Here is a 19,027-nt window from a genome sequence, read left to right on the forward strand (position 1 = left end):
ATCCACCCAGCTACAGAGAGAAATAGTAATGGCGTCTTTTTGTAGGGACTAACTCCATGGTTCGACAGCCTGGTGTAATGAATGCCGTTTTTGTAGGGTTTTTTGATTATGGCCAAAAACTACTTATTTGGTAAATACAGGCTTAGGAAATGTTATACATTTTGTTCTATGAGATCATCTTCATCAGTTAATTTTCAGCATTTATGTATTGAAAAAAGCACATAAAGGCTTCATAATTCATAAAGGTCATGTTAAATGACTGATCTTATATCATGGAAGAAAACGTAAAATATCTCCTAAGGCCATCTTAACCTCGTCTCAAGGCCGTCTTAACCTTTTTTTCTGCCTTTTTTGTCATGTGTCATATTTCCACCATTATTACATTTACATTTTAGTAATTTATCAGCTGCCTTGGTAATATTTTGCAAAATACATATAACTCACATCTCTGGGCCATCTTTTATCATTTTTCTCATAGTGACACACATTTTTTTTGCCTTTGTTGGTCTAATTACACCAATATCTATTCCTTTATGGCATTGGCAAATCTATTCAGTTCCTCCACATTAAAATAAATTGTGGCCAACTTGAAAATAGGCTGCTGTGACTGATTGTACACTAAATCTATAATGACTCTATTAAACGTTTCCAATGGGTATCCTTGTTCTGCGGGACAATTGGTGTAGTTATCATCTAAAGTACCATGTGATAATAAAGCACATCCTTATACTGACTGTTTTGTCTCTATATACCCATAAAATGCATACAGGTATGACCCCCCCCATGTCATTAACATTTCAATTATTTCATTTTAGCAAATATTTGTATTTGTTTTTAACTTTGCCTTGGTGGGAAATGAGCTCGTAAGTAAGCATTTCACAGTAAAGTCTACACCTGTCATACTCTGTGTATTTGACCAATAATCTTTCATTTTGCAACGATTGTTCCCTGATATTACAAAATTACATTTCATTCCCTCTATCCTCTTGAACAAACAACCAATGCCAGTGACCACATTTAGATATCAAATCAAATCAAATTTTATTTGTCACATACACATGGTTAGTAGATGTTAATGCGAGTGTAGCGAAATGCTTGTGCTTCTAGTTCCGACAATGCAGTAATAACCAACAAGTAATCTAGCTAACAATTCCAAAACTACTACCTTATAGACACAAGTGTAAGGGGATAAATAATATGTACATAAAGATATATAAATGAGTGATGGTACAGAGCGTCATAGGCAAGATACAGTAGATGGTATTGAGTGCAGTATATACATATGAGATGAGTATGTAAACAAAGTGGCATAGTTAAAGTGGCTAGTGATACATGTATTACATAAGGATGCAGTAGATGATATAGAGTACAGTATATACGTATACATATGAGATGCATAATGTAGGGTATGTAAACATTATATTAGGTAGCATTGTTTAAAGTGGCTAGTGATATATTTTACATCATTTCCCATCAATTCCCATTATTAAAGTGGCTGGAGTTGAGTCAGTGTGTTGGCAGCAGCCACTCAATGTTAGTGGTGGCTGTTTAACAGTCTGATGGCCTTGAGATAGAAGCTGTTTTTCAGTCTCTCGGTCCCAGCTTTGATGCACCTGTACTGACCTCGCCTTTTGGATGATAGCGGGGTGAACAGGCAGTGGCTCGGGTGGTTGTTGTCCTTGATGATCTTTATGGCCTTCCTGTGACATCGGGTGGTGTAGGTGTCCTGGAGGGCAGGTTGTTTGCCCCCAGTGATGCGTTGTGCAGACCTCACTACCCTCTGGAGAGCCTTACGGTTGTGGGCGGAGCAGTTGCCGTACCAGGCGGTGATACAGCCCGACAGGATGCTCTTGATTGTGCATCTGTAGAAGTTTGTGAGTGCTTTTGGTGACAAGCCGAATTTCTTCAGCCTCCTGAGGTTGAAGAGGCGCTGCTGCGCCTTCTTCACGATGCTGTCTGTGTGGGTGGACCAATTCAGTTTGTCTGTGATGTGTACGCCGAGGAACTTAAAACTTACTACCCTCTCCACTACTGTTCCATCGATGTGGATAGGGGGGTGTTCCCTCTGCTGTTTCCTGAAGTCCACAATCTTCTCCTTAGTTTTGTTGACGTTGAGTGTGAGGTTATTTTCCTGACACCACACTCCGAGGGCCCTCACCTCCTCCCTGTAGGCCGTCTCGTTGTTGTTGGTAATCAAGCCTACCACTGTTGTGTCATCCGCAAACTTGATGATTGAGTTGGAGGCGTGCGTGGCCACGCAGTCGTGGGTGAACAGGGAGTACAGGAGAGGGCTCAGAACGCACCCTTGTGGGGCCCCAGTGTTGAGGATCAGCGGGGTGGAGATGTTGTTGCCTACCCTCACCACTTGGGGGCGGCCTGTCAGGAAGTCCAGTACCCAGTTGCACAGGGCGGGGTCGAGACCCAGGGTCTCGAGCTTGATGACGAGCTTGGAGGGCACTATGGTGTTAAATGCCGAGCTGTAGTCGATGAACAGCATTCTCACATAGGTATTCCTCTTGTCCAGATGGGTTAGGGCAGTGTGCAGTGTGGTTGAGATTGCATCGTCTGTGGACCTATTTGGGCGGTAAGCAAATTGGAGTGGGTCTAGGGTGTCAGGTAGGGTGGAGGTGATATGGTCCTTTACTAGTCTCTCAAAGCACTTCATGATGACGGAAGTGAGTGCTAACGGGGCGGTAGTCGTTTAGCTCAGTTACCTTAGCTTTCTTGGGAACAGGAACAATGGTGGCCCTCTTGAAGCATGTGGGAACAACAGACTGGGATAGGGATTGATTGAATATGTCCGTAAACACACCAGCCAGCTGGTCTGCGCATGCTCTGAGGGCGCGGCTGGGGATCCCGTCTGGGCCTGCAGCCTTGCGAGGGTTGACACGTTTAAATGTTTTCCTCACGTCGGCTGCAGTGAAGGAGAGTCCGCATGTTTTAGTTGCGGGCCGTGTCAGTGGCACTGTATTGTCCTCAAAGCGGGCAAAAAAGTTATTTAGTCTGCCTGGGAGCAAGACATCCTGGTCCGTGACGGGGCTGGTTTTCACGTGCACAGGGTCTCAGAGGTGTAGTTGCAGGGTACAGTGAAATACTTCAGCTCTGAGCTTCAACAGTGCATCTGAGTGAAACAATAAAACATTTAATGATAATCATTTAGCTACCTCCCATAAGTGGTTATCATACCAGAATATGACCCTCATAATGATTTTCACCAAGGTCCATGTACAAAACCTTGCCACCCCAAAGTGGACAAATCAGTCAAACTAATTTGAGGTGTTTACAGTGACTCAGATTAAGAAGAAAATGTTTAACCACGTTTGTCCTTGTCCTGCATTGTGTAGTCCATATTTCGCTTTAAGTGTGTTTTATATGCATTTTCTGCTGCTAATTCAGAATCCATTCCGTTTCTGTTTAATGTGAGCAATACAATCAACGTCTATTGCTATTGATATCATAAAAGTGTCCTAGTGGTTAGCTGACTAATTGAATGACTGACTGACTTAATAGACTCCCGGTGATGACAACAATACAATTCTAGTGCTCCATTCCAAGATTATAGTTTATCGTTTTTCACGTTAATTAGCTATCCATCATTTCTCATTGTCTGAAGATTCAAGCTGCACGTGTGAAAACACATTTTAATGACACTTTTTATCCACCAGATGGGGTTGTTTGTGAGAAAAGTACCTACTTTTCCAAAACCCCATCTGTTAGATAAATAAATTAAAGCAATTGTCGCGACTTTCCAAACCACAAATGCTGGATTAAAATATGTATTCTAAAAAGGAATTTATAAACTGTGAAGAAGGCAGCGGAGGAAGGACCAGGATGCACAACATTTGAGAGAAATAAGCTTTTTGTGCGTATGGAAAATGTCTGGGATCTTTTATTTCAGCTCATGAAACATGAGAGCAACACTTTACATGTTGTATTGTTGTATGTTTTTGTTCAGTGTATATACATCCATGTGAAAACGTGCTACCAACTGAGACGTCATCGCTCAAGTTGATAATCCAATGTTTTGCGAATAGCTGGCTAGCAAATATCTAATGTAATCTTAAGGCTCCCTCTGCACTGTTTCTTTTGTCACTGATAGGCTGTACATTTACCTGCTTATTCCCTGACATTGTCCAAGTTCTGATTTCTCATCATTCTCCCTTCCTCCTCTGATGTATTCCACATTTCCCACTTCCTCACCAGACAGTAGTAACAAACTATTCAAAATGGTGCTAATTTCATTCATCAACAATTTTTTTTAAAGGGTAGACATTTACAGTATATATTTACAAATCATAGTCTAGCCCAAAACTAATGAGACTGTTTCAGCATGTAAAAGGTAACAGTAAAAAACAAATATCATTTTAGCAAACATTGAAAAAGACAACATAAAATAACAAGAGTTGTGACGGAATAGATATTTAATAAGCATTTCAAAACAATACATTATACTATAGACCTGCTAAATTACTCACATCCAGAATAAAAAACATTTGAAACAGAATTAACTAAAATAGTTCAGTATTTATTTCAAAAGATGTAACAATTGTTTTTGAAGCAACTATTGTATGACTTGGTGAAGGTGTGGTAGAAAGAAGATGTCTGTTGTACTCCCCTCCTTCATCCTTGGTGCTCGTTCAACATAGCATTTTGGAGATTCCTGTGAACATCAACAGTCAAACATGTCATTCTGAACAGCACCATCTTCCGAACCAGAATTTAGATCAGTTGACAATTTTTAAAAAATCAGTCTAGTCCATGTTGATAATCGGTACAACATGAGACAGACCGCAAGATAGCAAGCTGTGACTTGTTGCAACACACAGACTTACAGATCTAGATTACAGATCTAGTTTTTTCAATTATTTCCAACTCACTACAAGTACGGCACTACGCTGAGAAACATATAGGCAACACTAAGAAGTTCTGTGATTCTTCTCCTATATGGCATAACTAAAACCTGCTGGCAAACAGTAAGCCTTTTGTGTGCCCATTGTGGGAAGATAAGGGTGTGCATACCTTGCAAGTCATGTATAATGATAAGGGGCTAATACCTTTCGAAGGACCTCAAACAAATGTATTCACTTCCAGGCATTTCATGGTTCCATTACCTACAGTTAAGATCTTTGTTAAAAGCTTATGGTGTGCCATGGGATGCCCCGTTAACATCCCACAAAATGCTTACATGGATAGACCCTTCATTAACATCTAAAATGGTCTCTGCCACTTATGATTGGCTGCTGTCTGTTAAATGCTCTACATTGGGTGCCAGTCTAGTATGGAACTGTGAAATGCAGGGATTGGGGCACGACCTAAACTGGGATACCATTTGGGAAAATGTATTTGTTACCTTTAAAAACCCAGCACACCAGCTCATACATTATATATATTATAAGCTAATACATAGATGTTATGCAACCCCATTTAGACATTTTAAGATGAATCTGATTCCAACTGCAAGATGTGATAGATGCCATGTGTGTCACGTTCTGACATTAGTTATTTTATTATGTCTTTGTTTTAGTATGATCAGGGCATGAGTTGGGTGGGTTGTCTATGTTAGTTTTTCTATGATTTGCTATTTCTGTGTTTGGCCTGGTATGGTTCTCAATCAGAGGCAGCTGTCAATCGTTGTCCCTGATTGAGAACCATATTTAGGTAGCCTGTTTTCTTTTGGATTGGGTGGGTGATTGTTTTCAGTCTTTGTGTGGCTGCACCAGAAATAACTGTTTCGGTTGTTGTGTTGTTATTCAGTGTTCAGTTTTGATTATTATTAAAAATCATCACTTACCACGCTGCACCTTGGTCCTCACCTTCTTCCACCGACGACAGCCGTTACAATATGAATGCAGTTGGAGTACTAATGCACATGTTTTGGGAATGTCCTGTGGTGTCCCAGTTCTGGTCACATGTTTTGGGAATATCCTGTGGTGTCCCAGTTCTGGTCACATGTTTTGGGAATGGCCTGTGGTGTCCCAGTTCTGGTCACATGTTTTGGGAATGTTCTGAGGTGCCCTGTGGTGTCCCAGTTCTGGTCACATTTTTTGGGAATGTTCTGTGGTGTCCCAGTTCTGGTCACATGTTTTGGGAATGTCCCGTGGTGTCCCAGTTCTGGTCACATTACAGTGCCCGCACTACCTAATCCTACTGGTAGTATTTACAGTGGGCCTTCTAAATAAACTCAGGCTTTTCTAGGTCCGTATTCTATAATTGGTTCAGCCTATGACTCTCATATCCCCAAGATGTTAGAATGAGTGATAACAGGTGTAGGAACTGTGCCTACCTTGTTTTTGGTGCCGGCTGCTTATTCACTGAATCGGAAATCCCTAGTTCGACTGTAAATTGTGGTGAACCCTGCTCGCAGCGCCAACTGTAGGTTCTAAATAACAGAGTAAAAACTGACGGACAACTATGAAAAGCTCAAACCCATTCACCCAATGGGTCGGACAGCTGAACATGTTTCCCCCAGCACAAGTAAACATACCCCAATTTAGGTGAAGTCTCCTTTTCTCTAAACATTACATCTTAATTTCTAGGTAGGAAGTTAAGCGATGCGGGTAATAAACTGTTCCTTCTCCCTTAATGTGGCCTGACCTCAGCCCCCATTCCTCACTAAAACACATCTCTACACCCTTATCAGTGCCTGCCAACATGTGATTGTCTTTCCTTTACCCAATACATTTCAAGCTTAATTGCATCCACCATATACATCCCTCCTATGGCACTCCTCATTTCCATAGGATACCTGATAATTTACAATATTTCAATATTTCCTGAAGGATCCCTTTAAGCTACAAAGTAATTTGATAGTGGTAATGAGCTGTCCATTGTTTTGCACAGCAATTGAGAAAACAGGACCATGTTACAAAAACAAGTGGTTCTGAACTTGTGTCAATATTACACAGGTAAGCTAACAGTTACAGAGATCAGGAATGCAAACAGGCTCTATAGACCTTGATATCTATACCACCCCCTGTTGTTATGTTGGGTACCTACTGACCAAAAACAATGACAATGACATGTATTATAAAGGTTTAAGGAAATACAGGCAGACAAAACAGCTCACTCAATCAAGCCTGATGGTGTTTAATATACTTTTTAAAAAGCTTGAAAAAGGTAGTGGAATAAGGGAATTTCTTAGTGTGGGGTGGGAAGAATGAACTTCATGACCTTGTATGTGGTACAAATCACATTATTGTGGGAGCACCTCCTCTAAGAGTATAAATTAGGCTGTTTGAGGAGGTTTGAATCCTATGCAACCTGCCTACACATTGTTAGAAGTACAATAGACCAACATAGTTACCGTAGGAGGTCAAAGCTGTGTGCTGGAAAACCTTGGTAGAGCCTGGGTGAAGCACGCATTGTGGTGCTCATGTGAATTCTCTTAATTTTTTGGCTTCAGACCAATGCCTACTTCTCACTTAAAATGTAGTTTTTTAAATTTAAAATATAATTTAGCAAAATGTTTATCCGAGTTTCATTCATTGACCATTTATGAATTTAATTACTTTTTTTGTTGTTGAATTGTCGAGAAGCGAACCTGCAAGTGAGCATTTCATGGCACTTCATTCGTATATACAGTGCCTTGCGAAAGTATTCGGCCCCCTTGAACTTTGCGACCTTTTGCCACATTTCAGGCTTCAAACATAAAGATATAAAACTGTATTTTTTTGTGAAGAATCAACAACAAGTGGGACACAATCATGAAGTGGAACGACATTTATTGGATATTTCAAACTTTTTTTAACAAATCAAAACAAAAATTGAAGTGGAACGACATTTATTGGATATTTCAAACTTTTTAACAAATCAAAAACTGAAAAATTGGGCGTGCAAAATTATTCAGCCCCCTTAAGTTAATACTTTGTAGCGCCACCTTTTGCTGCGATTACAGCTGTAAGTCGCTGGGGTATGTCTCTATCAGTTTTGCACATCGAGAGACTGAAATTTTTTCCAGTTGACTTAAAAAGGAAGAATCGATCTACCCTGGTCAACAGCCCTGCACCCCCCACAGAAACCTGCCCAAGCCTCCCCTATTTCTCCTTCACCCAAATAGCTGGTGTTCTGAAAGAGCTGCAAAATCTGGACCCCTACAAATCAGCCACGCTAGACAATCTGGACCCTCTCTTTCTAAAATGATCAGCCAAAATTGTTGCAACCCCTATTACTAGCGAGTTCAACCTCTCTTTCATCGTCTGAGATCCCCAAAGATTGGAAAGCTGCCGCGGTCATCCCCCTCTTCAAAGGGGGAGACACAATAGACCCCAACTGTGACAGACCTACATCTATCCTACCCTGCCTTTCTAAGGTCTTCGAAAGCCAAGTTAACAAACAGATCACCGACCATTTCGAATCCCACCGTACCTTCTCGGCTATGCAATCTGGTTTCTGAGCTGGTCATGGGTGCACCTCAGCCACGCTCAAGGTCCTAAACGATATCATAACCACCATCAATAAGAGACAATACTGTGCAGCTGTATTCATCGACCTGGCCAAGGCTTTCGACTCTGTTAATCCCCGCTTTCTTATCGGCAGACTCAACAGCCTTGGTTTCTCAAATGACTGCCTCGCCTGATTCACCAACTACTTCTCAGACAGAGTTCAATGTGTCAAATCGGAGGGCCTGTTGTCCGGACCTCTGGCAGTCTATGGGGGTGTCACAGGGTTCAATTCTCGGGCCAACACTCTTCTCTGTATACATCAATGATGTTGCTCTTGCTGCTGGTGATTCTCTGGTACACCTCTACGCAGACGACACCATTCTGTATACTTCTGGCCCTTCTTTGGACACTGTTAACTAACCTCCAGACAAGCTTCGATGCAATACAACTCCTTCCGTGGCCTGCAACTGCTCTTAAATGCAAGTAAAACTAAATGCATGCTCTTCAAACGATCGCTGCCCACACCTGCCCGCCTGTCCAGCATCACTACTCTGGACGGTTCTGACATCAAATATGTGGACAATTACCTAGGTGTCTGGTTAGACTGTAAACTCTCCCTTCACACTCACATTAAGCATCTCCAATCCAAAATGAAATCTAGAATCGGCTCCTTATTTCGCAACAAAGCATCCTTCACTCATGCTGCCGAACACACCCTCGTAAAACTGACTATCCTACCGATCCTTGACTTCGGCGATGTCATTTACAAAATAGCCTCCAACACTCTACTCAGCAAATTGGGGGAGTATGGTCTATCACAGTGTCATCCGTTTTGTCACCGAGCCCCATATACTAGCCACCACTGCGACTTGTATGCTCTCGTTGGCTGGCCCTCGCTTCATATTCGTCGCCAAACCCACTGGCTCCAGGTCATATATAAGTCTTTGCTAGGTAAAGCCCCGCCTTACCTCAGCTCACTGGTCACCATAGCAGCACCACTTAGTGGCGCAGCACACGATCCAGCAGGTATATTTCACCGGTCACGGGTTCCTTCCAGTTCTTTGCTGCCAATGACTGGAACAAACTACACAAATCACTGAAACTGGAGACTCATATCTCCCTCAATAACTTTAAGCACTAGCTGTCAGAGCAGGTCACAGATCACTGCACCTGTACATAGCCCATCTGTAAATAGCCCATCCAACTACCTCATCCCCATACTGTTATTAATTTTGCTCCTTTGCACTCCAGTATCTCTACTTGCATATTCATCTCTGCACATCTATCACTTGTGTTTATTATACTGCAATTATTTTGCCACTATGGCCTATTTATTGCCTTACCTCCCTCATCCTACCTAATTTACACACACTGTATATAGACTTTGTTGTATTATTGTATGTTTGTTTATTCCATGTGTAACTCTGTGTTGTTGTTTGTGTCGCACTGCTTTGCTTTATCTTGGCCTGGTCGCAGTTGTAAATGAGAACTTGTTCTCAACTAGCCTACCTGGTTAAATAAAGGGGAAATAAAAATAAATACAAGTAGGCTTGGGTGGTATACCGTATACCGGGGTATTTGGAAAAAGCCATGGGATTGTTTTTCAATACTGTTGAAAATATCTTTGAAGTTTTTAATAAATCTGAATATTTGTAGCTACTTTAAGTAAATAACTGCAATCAACTTGTGCAATACGTTAAATAAATAACATTGTGTTCTTAATTTCACCTGTCACATTATTATGAAGCTTATCGTAGTTTCCATAAACGTGTCACACAGTGTTTGTTTACAAGCACACAACGAGAGACCAGATTCTTGAGTCACTCACTGTTGTGCAGTATGCGTCAGGTGATCTAATTACAGTATGGAATTCACAACTAAATGTTTGCCAGCTAGATATTTTATAACAATTAAAGTTAACTGTCTAAAATGTGCATTTGATTTGCTAATTTAGTAGCGTGGCACAAACGGGCTAGCATTTTTGATTTACTTGTATAGTTTAGGTCAGAAACTGAACAACATTCTTGCAATGCGCTCATTAGCATTTAGTTCGCATTCACTTCCCTCCCACAGGTATCTTGTCACATGTTCCCTTGTAACACATCATACGCTTCCGCATTAAAAAAATAAAATAAAAATAAGCCATTCCATGTTTAGTTTTCAAGTACAATTTAATCAAATTCAGTTGTAAACTTTTTTAATTTAAAAAGTTTAAGAAAATATGGCTTCCACAAATATGTTTGTGAATGGAAGAGGAATGTTCTTCCTTGCAAATGATCATTTTCTCCATGGACCTTGAGAAGGGTTTACATTGAATCATTTAAAATTAGTTAAATAAGATTAATATTAAATAAGAGTATTTTATGAGGCTTTTATTATCAGTAAAAAAGTGAGGAGCACAGAGCTTTTAAGATTGGTTTAATTTGGTAATACATCAACAATGTAAACAGCACCATTGTTCTGAATATACAAATTCTCTCATGTGTTGTCATGATTGATTCTACTGAAATACTGATACAGGGGGAAAAAACATGCTTATATATACTGACAGTACAGTCTTTTGGCAGAAGAAACTACATTGATGTACTATGTCAGCAGTTGAAGACAAACTGTGTGGAGAATGATGCCCTTCAGTAATTGCTGGTGGTGGGTGTGGCTAGTTTACTTGTTGTGGTAGAACCTCTGTCCCGATTGGCTGTGGGAGAGGTAGGCATGCCGAGGGGTAGGTTGAGGAGAGCTCTGAAACGTTGTCTGTAAAATTGAAACAAAAGAGCATTAACAGATCATTTGGAAACATCATACTATATAAGTAGAATCTAGTTTTCTAAGTATCACTTCCAACTAAACATGAGAATATATAATATGAGAATATACTTGAGTCAGTCAAATCAAAACTAGGGTGCCTCTAGCCCAGGGTTATTCAATTACTGCAGGGGGTCCACGAAAATATGTAAAATAAGTGGAAAAATGTTTATTTCAATATTTTAATGAATATCGCTAGCAACAGTTGACTAAACCAATTTTGATTTACATACCATACAGTAGAAAAGGGGAATATCTTCATATTTATTTATCAACTCCTAATATTGAACTAATTACAGAAATTGGAGCTAATTACACTCACTGGAGCTAATTACACTCCCTGGAGTATCTGACATAGGCTTTGAAAAAGCACCCACGAGTACCAGTCGTGGCCAGTGACACTGGCTACTGGCAAGCTTTCTTGACTTGGACATTCATTTTTGCAAAACCATTGTTAACCTCTTGAAACTAGGGGGCACTATTTTTATTTTTGGAAAAATAACGTTCCCAAGGTTAACCGCCTATTTCTCAGGACCAGATGCTAGAATATGGATATAATTGACAGCTTAGGATAGAAAATACTCTAAAGTTTCCAAAACTGTCAAAACATTGTGAGTATAACAGAACTGATATTGCAGGCGAAACCCTGAGGAAAATCCGATCAGGAAGTGCCTCTTATTTTGAAACCGTTGTGTTCCTATGCACCCCTATTGGCCATTGAAAGGGATATCAACCAGATTCCTTTTTCTACGTATTCCCTAAGGTGTCTACAGCATTTAGACGTAGTTTCAGGCCTTTATTTTGAAGAATGAGCGTAAATGACTACCTTGCGTCAGTGGCCAGCTGAGGGCTCTCAGAGTGATTCTTGCGTAAAAGACAGAGGTAGTCATTTTTCCTCTCGCTCCTACTGAAAAGCCAATTGTCCCGGTTGATATATTATCGAATAGATATTTGAAAAACACCTTGAGGATTGATTATAAAAAAACGTTTGCCATGTTTCTGTCGATATTATGGACATAATTTTTAATTTTTTTCCGGTGTCGTCGTGACCGCTATTTCCGGTGGATTTCTCAACATAACGTGACCAACAAAAGGAGGTACTATTGGGTATAAAAACTGGGAGTCTCGTCAGTGAAAACATCCGAAGATCAAAGGTAAACGGTTAATTTGATTGCTTTTCTGATTTTTGTGACCAAGCTTCCTGCTGCTAGCTGGACATAATGCTATGCTAGGCTATCCATAAACTTACACAAACGCTTGTCTTGCTTTGGCTGTAAAGCATAATTTCAAAATCTAAAATGACAGGGGGATTAACAAAAGGCTAAGCTGTGTTCTCTCTATATTTCACTTGTGATTTCATGAATATGAATATTTTCTAGTAATATTTTTTGACCGTTGCGCTATGCTAATTAGTGTAGTTGATGACAATTCTCCTGGATCCAGGATGGGTAGTTCCAAGAGGTTAACCTTTGTTTAACCAGCTGCTATTTGCAAACATGTTTGGAGTAGGGCTGGCACAATTATCGTATAATAGTCATCATAATCGCTTATTTGAGAAGGGGGGATTAAACTTTATATTCAAGTAGCTATAGTTTACGCAATATCAGTTTTGACATGAAGTGGGTAAAGTTAGCAATACTTAAATGAGCAGAATGGCAGTTTGGAGTGGAAGCTTCATTCCCAGAAGATCTAAGCGGTCAAAACCATCTGTTTTTAAGACAGGGGTGTGAATGCTGTGTTCTATTCATTAGGTATGTCGTAGTTTGTTGTGGGCGAAATTACAAGATTATGTAATAATACTGTTATTGCATCCAATGGTTGTTTTATGAAGTAGAATAGGGATTTTAGAACACTCCTCTGTGCGTGGTCTTCCAAGTTGGGCCTCTGGGGGCTTAATGCGGACAGTGGATTTACCATGCCTTTGGTGATAAAGCCTAAAAACCGCATTCCATAGCATGAGTTGGTGTTTGTGTGCCGGGCGGTACCAGGGTGGAGGTGGCTCGGGTATGGATATGCCATTTGCAGGCAACCAAAAGTCCTGATCCATGGTACTGGGTTGATCACAGTAGGACTGGTGAGGTTAATGTATTGAACGAGGAACTAGAGTGCAGGTGATGCCTTGCGAGGGCATCTGGCTTGGTGAAGTTCAAATTATAACATGTAATGTTTTGATTAAATGTTTTGATAAATGAGGTAAACAGGTAGGCCCTAGGGTTACTATTGTTAGAGGCTATTGTGAGTGTTTTGTTTTGGAAACACTAATTAGGCTATATTTTGATAATGGTATGGGTTTCCCTGTTCACATAGGGATTGAAATCTAAAAAAAACAGAGCTAACTGGTTTTCCTTGTCCGTCTCATTCACCTCTGTCATTTATTTGTGTTCTGTGAATGTGATAGGAGAGTGTGTGAGGGTAGAAATAAGTGTTAATCTTACATTTGGATAATAAGATATAGAAATTTGCTAAATAAGATGATTGAAATTTGGATAATAAGTCTTGATATAACGTTATCTTGGGGTTCCGTCCATCATAGAGGGATGTCATTTTAGATAGTAGCAGCAAGTCTATAGTTTCTGGGAGGCTAGACTTTTCCGTGATTTCTGGGAAGCTAGAGAACCATCTAGGATTCCATGACCGGGCAGGGCAGTGTCCGGGAAACTTCTGGGGTTTTTTCCACTGGGAGAATGTTTGCTGAGCCAATGGATTGGTTGATGCGAGTACCTAAGAATTTCTAAGGTTCTATATTAATTCTGTGACGAATGCTATGCGTGCATAATGGATTACTAGAGATTTGATGAAGTAATGATGGAACTAAACGATAATAATATTTGCGCACCCAGACGTAGACGTACGTCAGGGTTGGGAAAATAATAGATAGGGTTTCTGAGTTGGTCCCTTTTATGGATCATTTGATGAAGATGAGGTTTAAGCATTATTAAACTGTCTACAAAGTCAGGGCAATTGTCTCAGAAACTGGATTGGAGTGTGTCCTCTTTTGGTTAACATACCCTAACGATGTTGCTATGAAACGCTTATGGGATTGTCTCAGTCCAGGTACTACATTTAAAATAAAACTGCCCATATTGCCTGAAAATGTGTTTATTTTTTTTGTAGTCTAAGAGGAGTTAATTATCGTATAAACCCTTTTCACATAGAGTTAGAGTGAATTAATGTGGAAAATCAACATAACTTACAACGTAGCACAAAGCCTAACTTAGGGTTTTCCGTCAAACTAATTATCATTACAGAGCGAATGTAATGAAGTAATTTAAATATGTCGCATGAGAAAATGTAATCCACTTTTATTACAAGGCGCAAGATCTGGTTTTACATCAGTGGATGTCGATTTCATTTGTTTGAGTGCTATGATGGTGAATAAATCCCTTTTGCGCATGTGAAAATCTCTGCGGAGAAACACTTGGAGGACCTTTCATGCCATTTCTGGTAATTGTGTCTTTATTATGTGCCAAGATGTTAACTTCTTCGGGCTAGGGGGCAGTATTCGGAAGTGGAATGAGGTGCCTGAAGTAAACTGCCTGTTACTTAGGCCCAGAAGCTAGGATATGCATATAATTGGTAGTATTGGATAGAAACTCTAAAGTTTCCAAAACTGTTAAAATAATGTCTGTGAGTATAACAGAACTGATATGGCAGGTGAAAACCCAAGGACAATCCATCCAGAAATTTGTTTTTTTCAGCTCACCCCTGATTACTATGGCTGTCAAGGGGAATATAAAAGGAAGACCTCCCAGATTGCAGTTCCTAGGGCTTCCACTAAATGTCAACAGTCTTTAGAAAGAGTTTCAGGCTTGTTTTTTGAAAAATGAGCTAGAATTTGTAGTTTTAGAAAGTGGCTCCCATTTTGGCTGTAGTGTTTGTAGCGCGTTCCGGTGAGTGAGCGTACTTCGCTATTTATCTCCGTTAATGGTCTCCGGTATTCTCCATCTTAAATTGCATAGTTTATTTACATATTAGGGTACCTGAGGATTGGTGTTTGGAAGACGTTAATTGGTAACTTACGGGATTCATTTGTATGCATTATTCATTTGTTTGAACGAGGGAAACCGGTGGATTACTGAGTCAAGCGCGCCAATGGCTTTTTTGGGATATAAAGGACGTTATAGAACAAAAGGACCATTTGATATGTAGCTGGGACCAGACAAAGCAGCTGGATTAACAAGAAGTTACACTTTAAAATTATGTATGGTACTTGTATTTTCATGAATGTTTAATATTATGATTTTTGTCATTTGATTTTCGCGCTCTGCAATTTCACCGGATGTTGTCGAGGTGAGAGGCTAGAGTCCCAATGATCCGTAAGAAGTTAAGACTACTTTAATTGGATTATTTGCAGGATTTACTTAATCATTTCAATAGCATTAGGCTAACAAACCTGACTCCGTTACACCAGCTCTGTCAGGAGGAATGGGCCAAAATTCACCCAACTTATTGTGGGAAGCTTGTGGAAGGCTACCCAAAATGCTTGACCCAAGTTAAGGAGAAGTTTCTCTATTCCTATGTATAACACTTGTATTTTTCATCAAAGTTTATGATGAGTATTTCTGTAAATTGACGTGGCTCTCTGCAAATTCACCAGATGTTTTGGAGGCAAAACATTACTGAACATAACACGCCAATGCAAACTGAGATTTTTGGATATAAATATGAACTTTACCGAACAAAACATACATGTATTGTGTAACATGAAGTCCTATGAGTGCCATCTGATGAAGATCAAAGGTTAGTGATTCATTTTCTCTATTTATGCTTTTTGTGACTCCTCTCTTTGGCTGGAAAATTTAGTTTTTTGTGACTAGGCGCTGACCTAACATAATCGCATGGTATGCTTTCGCCGTAAAGCCTTTCTGAAATCGGGCACCGTGGTTGGATTAACAAGAAGTTTATTTTTAAAATGGTGTATAATACTTGCATGTTAGAGGAATTTTAATTATGAGATTTCTGTTGTTTGAATTTGGCGCACTGCAATTTCACTGGTTGTTGTCAAAATAAGTAACACATGTAAAGGCAATGCTACCAAATACTAATTGAGTGAATGTATGTAAACTTCTGACCCAATGGGAATGTGATGAAAGAAATAAGCTGAAATAAATCATTCACTCTACTATTATTCTGACATTTCACATTCTTAAAATAAAGTGGTGATCCTAACTGACCTAAAACAAGGAATTGTTACTAGGATTAAATGTCAGGAATTGTTAAAATCTGAGTTTAAATGCATTTGACTATGGTGTATGTAAACGTCCGACTTCAACTGTATATGAAGGAGTGTATTGTCGTGTTGTTTGTTCTGTTTTGATACAAATCTCACCAGATTGGGTCTGCTGGATTGTTGGGATTTCTCCCGATGGGTTAGAGGTCTAACTTCCCGATCCTGTGGCTCTGCGATGAGGGGAGCATAAGCCAATTTGAAAAAATGGTTTCAACAGAATGTGTTATTCTCTGACAAGTTTTTAGAAATTTGTATTAAGAATAATTGGTGAAAGTAATAGTTTGTCATATAATCAATGCTTGTCTGGATTTCCTGAATCAGAAATTAACTGAACTAAACTGTTGTTCTGATCTGTCCTCTCTTGATGCATGGCAGGGATAATTTGGCAGAGAACGGTGTGAACCCCCTCTAACTGGCTGAAGAAGAGCGACAAAGGCGTTCAATACGGCCCTGTCTACACCATTTCTACCGAGAGACCTGAGTCCGAGCCAGCAACCGGTGGACAGCATTCAATCGACGCTATCAACTTTTTTTTTTCTCTCATGCCTTCTCTCAGGAGTGTGACAGGAGTCCACATGAAGTGAGTATGGGGAGAGATCTGTTCCGAAGCTTATCTTATGTTGCTGGTATACTGGTTGACAAATGGACAAGACATAATGGGTGGTGAAGGTGGTGGCGGCCCAGGTAGGATATTGAATTTGGGACATTATATGGGCCATCCACTTTGAACTGTAAAGCTATCTGAAGAATGTGAAGAGATGCCGGAAGGGGGGGTCAACAGTGCCCATAATTGATTGACTTGTCTTAAAATGGTTTATTTTGGGGAATCAGGTTGGTTGAGGTCAACACACTGCTAAATGTATAGTCATTTAGATTAACAATGCATTAAGATACTGATCTGTAATAATAATCATGATAACTTAATACTAGAATTACAGGGTAATTATACTGCATGTTAATATATGTACATTCTGCCAATGTTGATGTGTGTTAAATTGAGGGTTTTAAGTTTGAGTGATAGGAAAAATGTCAATCAATGAGCAATCTCATTCTAAAAATGGGTTGGATAATTGGGTTTTGATTACGATTTGGAAACTGAATGATTTTTAAAACTGACTGAGTTTAGTATGTTAATAACTACGAGTGAAGAAATGTATGTATTATGGATTGATTGTTTTGATTGTTGTTGTTGTTGTGTACTAGCATGCCCAGATCCTGAGACTGAAAGTGTCCCTAATCTATTTGATCTATAGGTATTGCCTTATAAATAGTGGAATCATGTTGCTTGTCCTGGGTCATGTTCATTAGGCACCAACGCCATACATTTTACTTAAACCAGGATTCACTACCTGGATTTGTCCAACAAAATATGCTTATTTTAGTTTCTGGGATGGAAATAGTTATTTCCACTATGCTGACCAAGGTAAGTATGCTCAGTATCAACATGTTTTGTTTCGTACTCATGAAAAATGTACTCTGATTTAGATTGCTGATCATTCCTTAACAACATTAATGTTTATATCATTCCCAATGAAGGATAATTTTATGTCAAGGTTAAAAGGCTCAACGAATCAATTTACAATAGTAGTATTTTTTGTATTTATTTTATTTGACCTTTATTTAACTAGGCAAGTTAGTAAAGAACAAATTCTTATTTTCAATGACGGCCTAGGAACAGTGGGTTAACCGCCTTGGCCAGGAGCAGTATACTAGTGCAAGGAGGTGTTTTTCTACATGTTTTGAGTTAAAAGTTGTTTGATGACCTATTTGTTTTCTACATGTGAATTAATGTTTTAAAACCTTGTAATTTACTTTTAGGTTGAGAAAAATGACAAGATTATGTTATAATACTGTTATTGCATCAAATGGTTGTTTTATGGAGTAGAATAGGGATTTTAGAGCACTCATCTGTGCGTGGTCTTCTGAATTGGGCCTCTGGGGGATTAATGCTGACAGTGGATTTACCATGCCTTTGGTGATAAAGCCTAAAAACCGCATTCCATAGCATGAGTTGGTGTTTGTGTGCCAGGAGGTACCAGGGTGAGGATGGCTCTGGTATGGATAATGAGGGGAACCTTCTTTTGGGAGCCAGACCCTGGTTTCCACACACTGAAAACGGTCTTTACAGCAGAAACTGTCTGCTGTGAATTATTAGTATCTTTCATACAAATCCTAACCGTGTGACCCATTCCATGCATCTGCTGTTTGTCATGAACATTTAGAAGGATTGAATTTGCTATAAAATGCTCAAATCCGCTCGTTGGGCTCTCAACGAATCATCTAGGGTGGTTCGTTGACCAGCTTCATTATTTCAATAACGAATCGATGTTATGAAGTTTTGAATAAAGTAATATCCTGATTGGTGATTGTGATAGTCTCTTCTCATTATTGATTAGTATTTCCACGACAAGTTGTATTCATTAGGTATGTCTTTCAAAGATGCAATACAATTTAAACATTTTGTTTTACAAAAATGACAATAGCTGTGTTCGAATACTCATACTAACCGCACTAACCATACTAATCATGACGTGACTTGAGTATAAGGTATGCTTATTGGTCATAGTATAGATATAGTTAGTAGGCAAAAGTTCTAGGATGTCGTACTACATTT

At 39.6% G+C, this 19,027-nt stretch overlaps 1 protein-coding gene across 9 annotated transcripts in view; it reads right to left on the reverse strand.

Annotated features, from left to right (window-relative positions):
• Nucleotides 1-10,782: 10,782 nt before the first annotated feature.
• LOC112218366 (G protein pathway suppressor 2) overlaps nucleotides 10,783-19,027 on the reverse strand; it is a 35,664-nt gene continuing 27,419 nt past the window's right edge. For 7 of the 9 annotated variants that reach the window (XM_024379090.2, XM_042301357.1, XM_042301359.1 and 4 more), the window contains one exon: nucleotides 10,783-11,132. In XM_024379090.2, the coding sequence (XP_024234858.1) occupies nucleotides 11,043-11,132 (90 nt within the window). In that variant the 3' untranslated portion in view covers nucleotides 10,783-11,042. Of the gene's footprint in view, nucleotides 11,133-16,512; nucleotides 16,584-19,027 lie in introns of all 9 variants that reach the window. The other 2 variants (XM_042301360.1, XM_042301358.1) reach the window with 1 other exon arrangement.

The sequence above is a fragment of the Oncorhynchus tshawytscha genome, linkage group LG19, assembly GCF_018296145.1.
Source record: "Oncorhynchus tshawytscha isolate Ot180627B linkage group LG19, Otsh_v2.0, whole genome shotgun sequence".
NCBI classification, from domain to species: domain Eukaryota; kingdom Metazoa; phylum Chordata; class Actinopteri; order Salmoniformes; family Salmonidae; genus Oncorhynchus; species Oncorhynchus tshawytscha.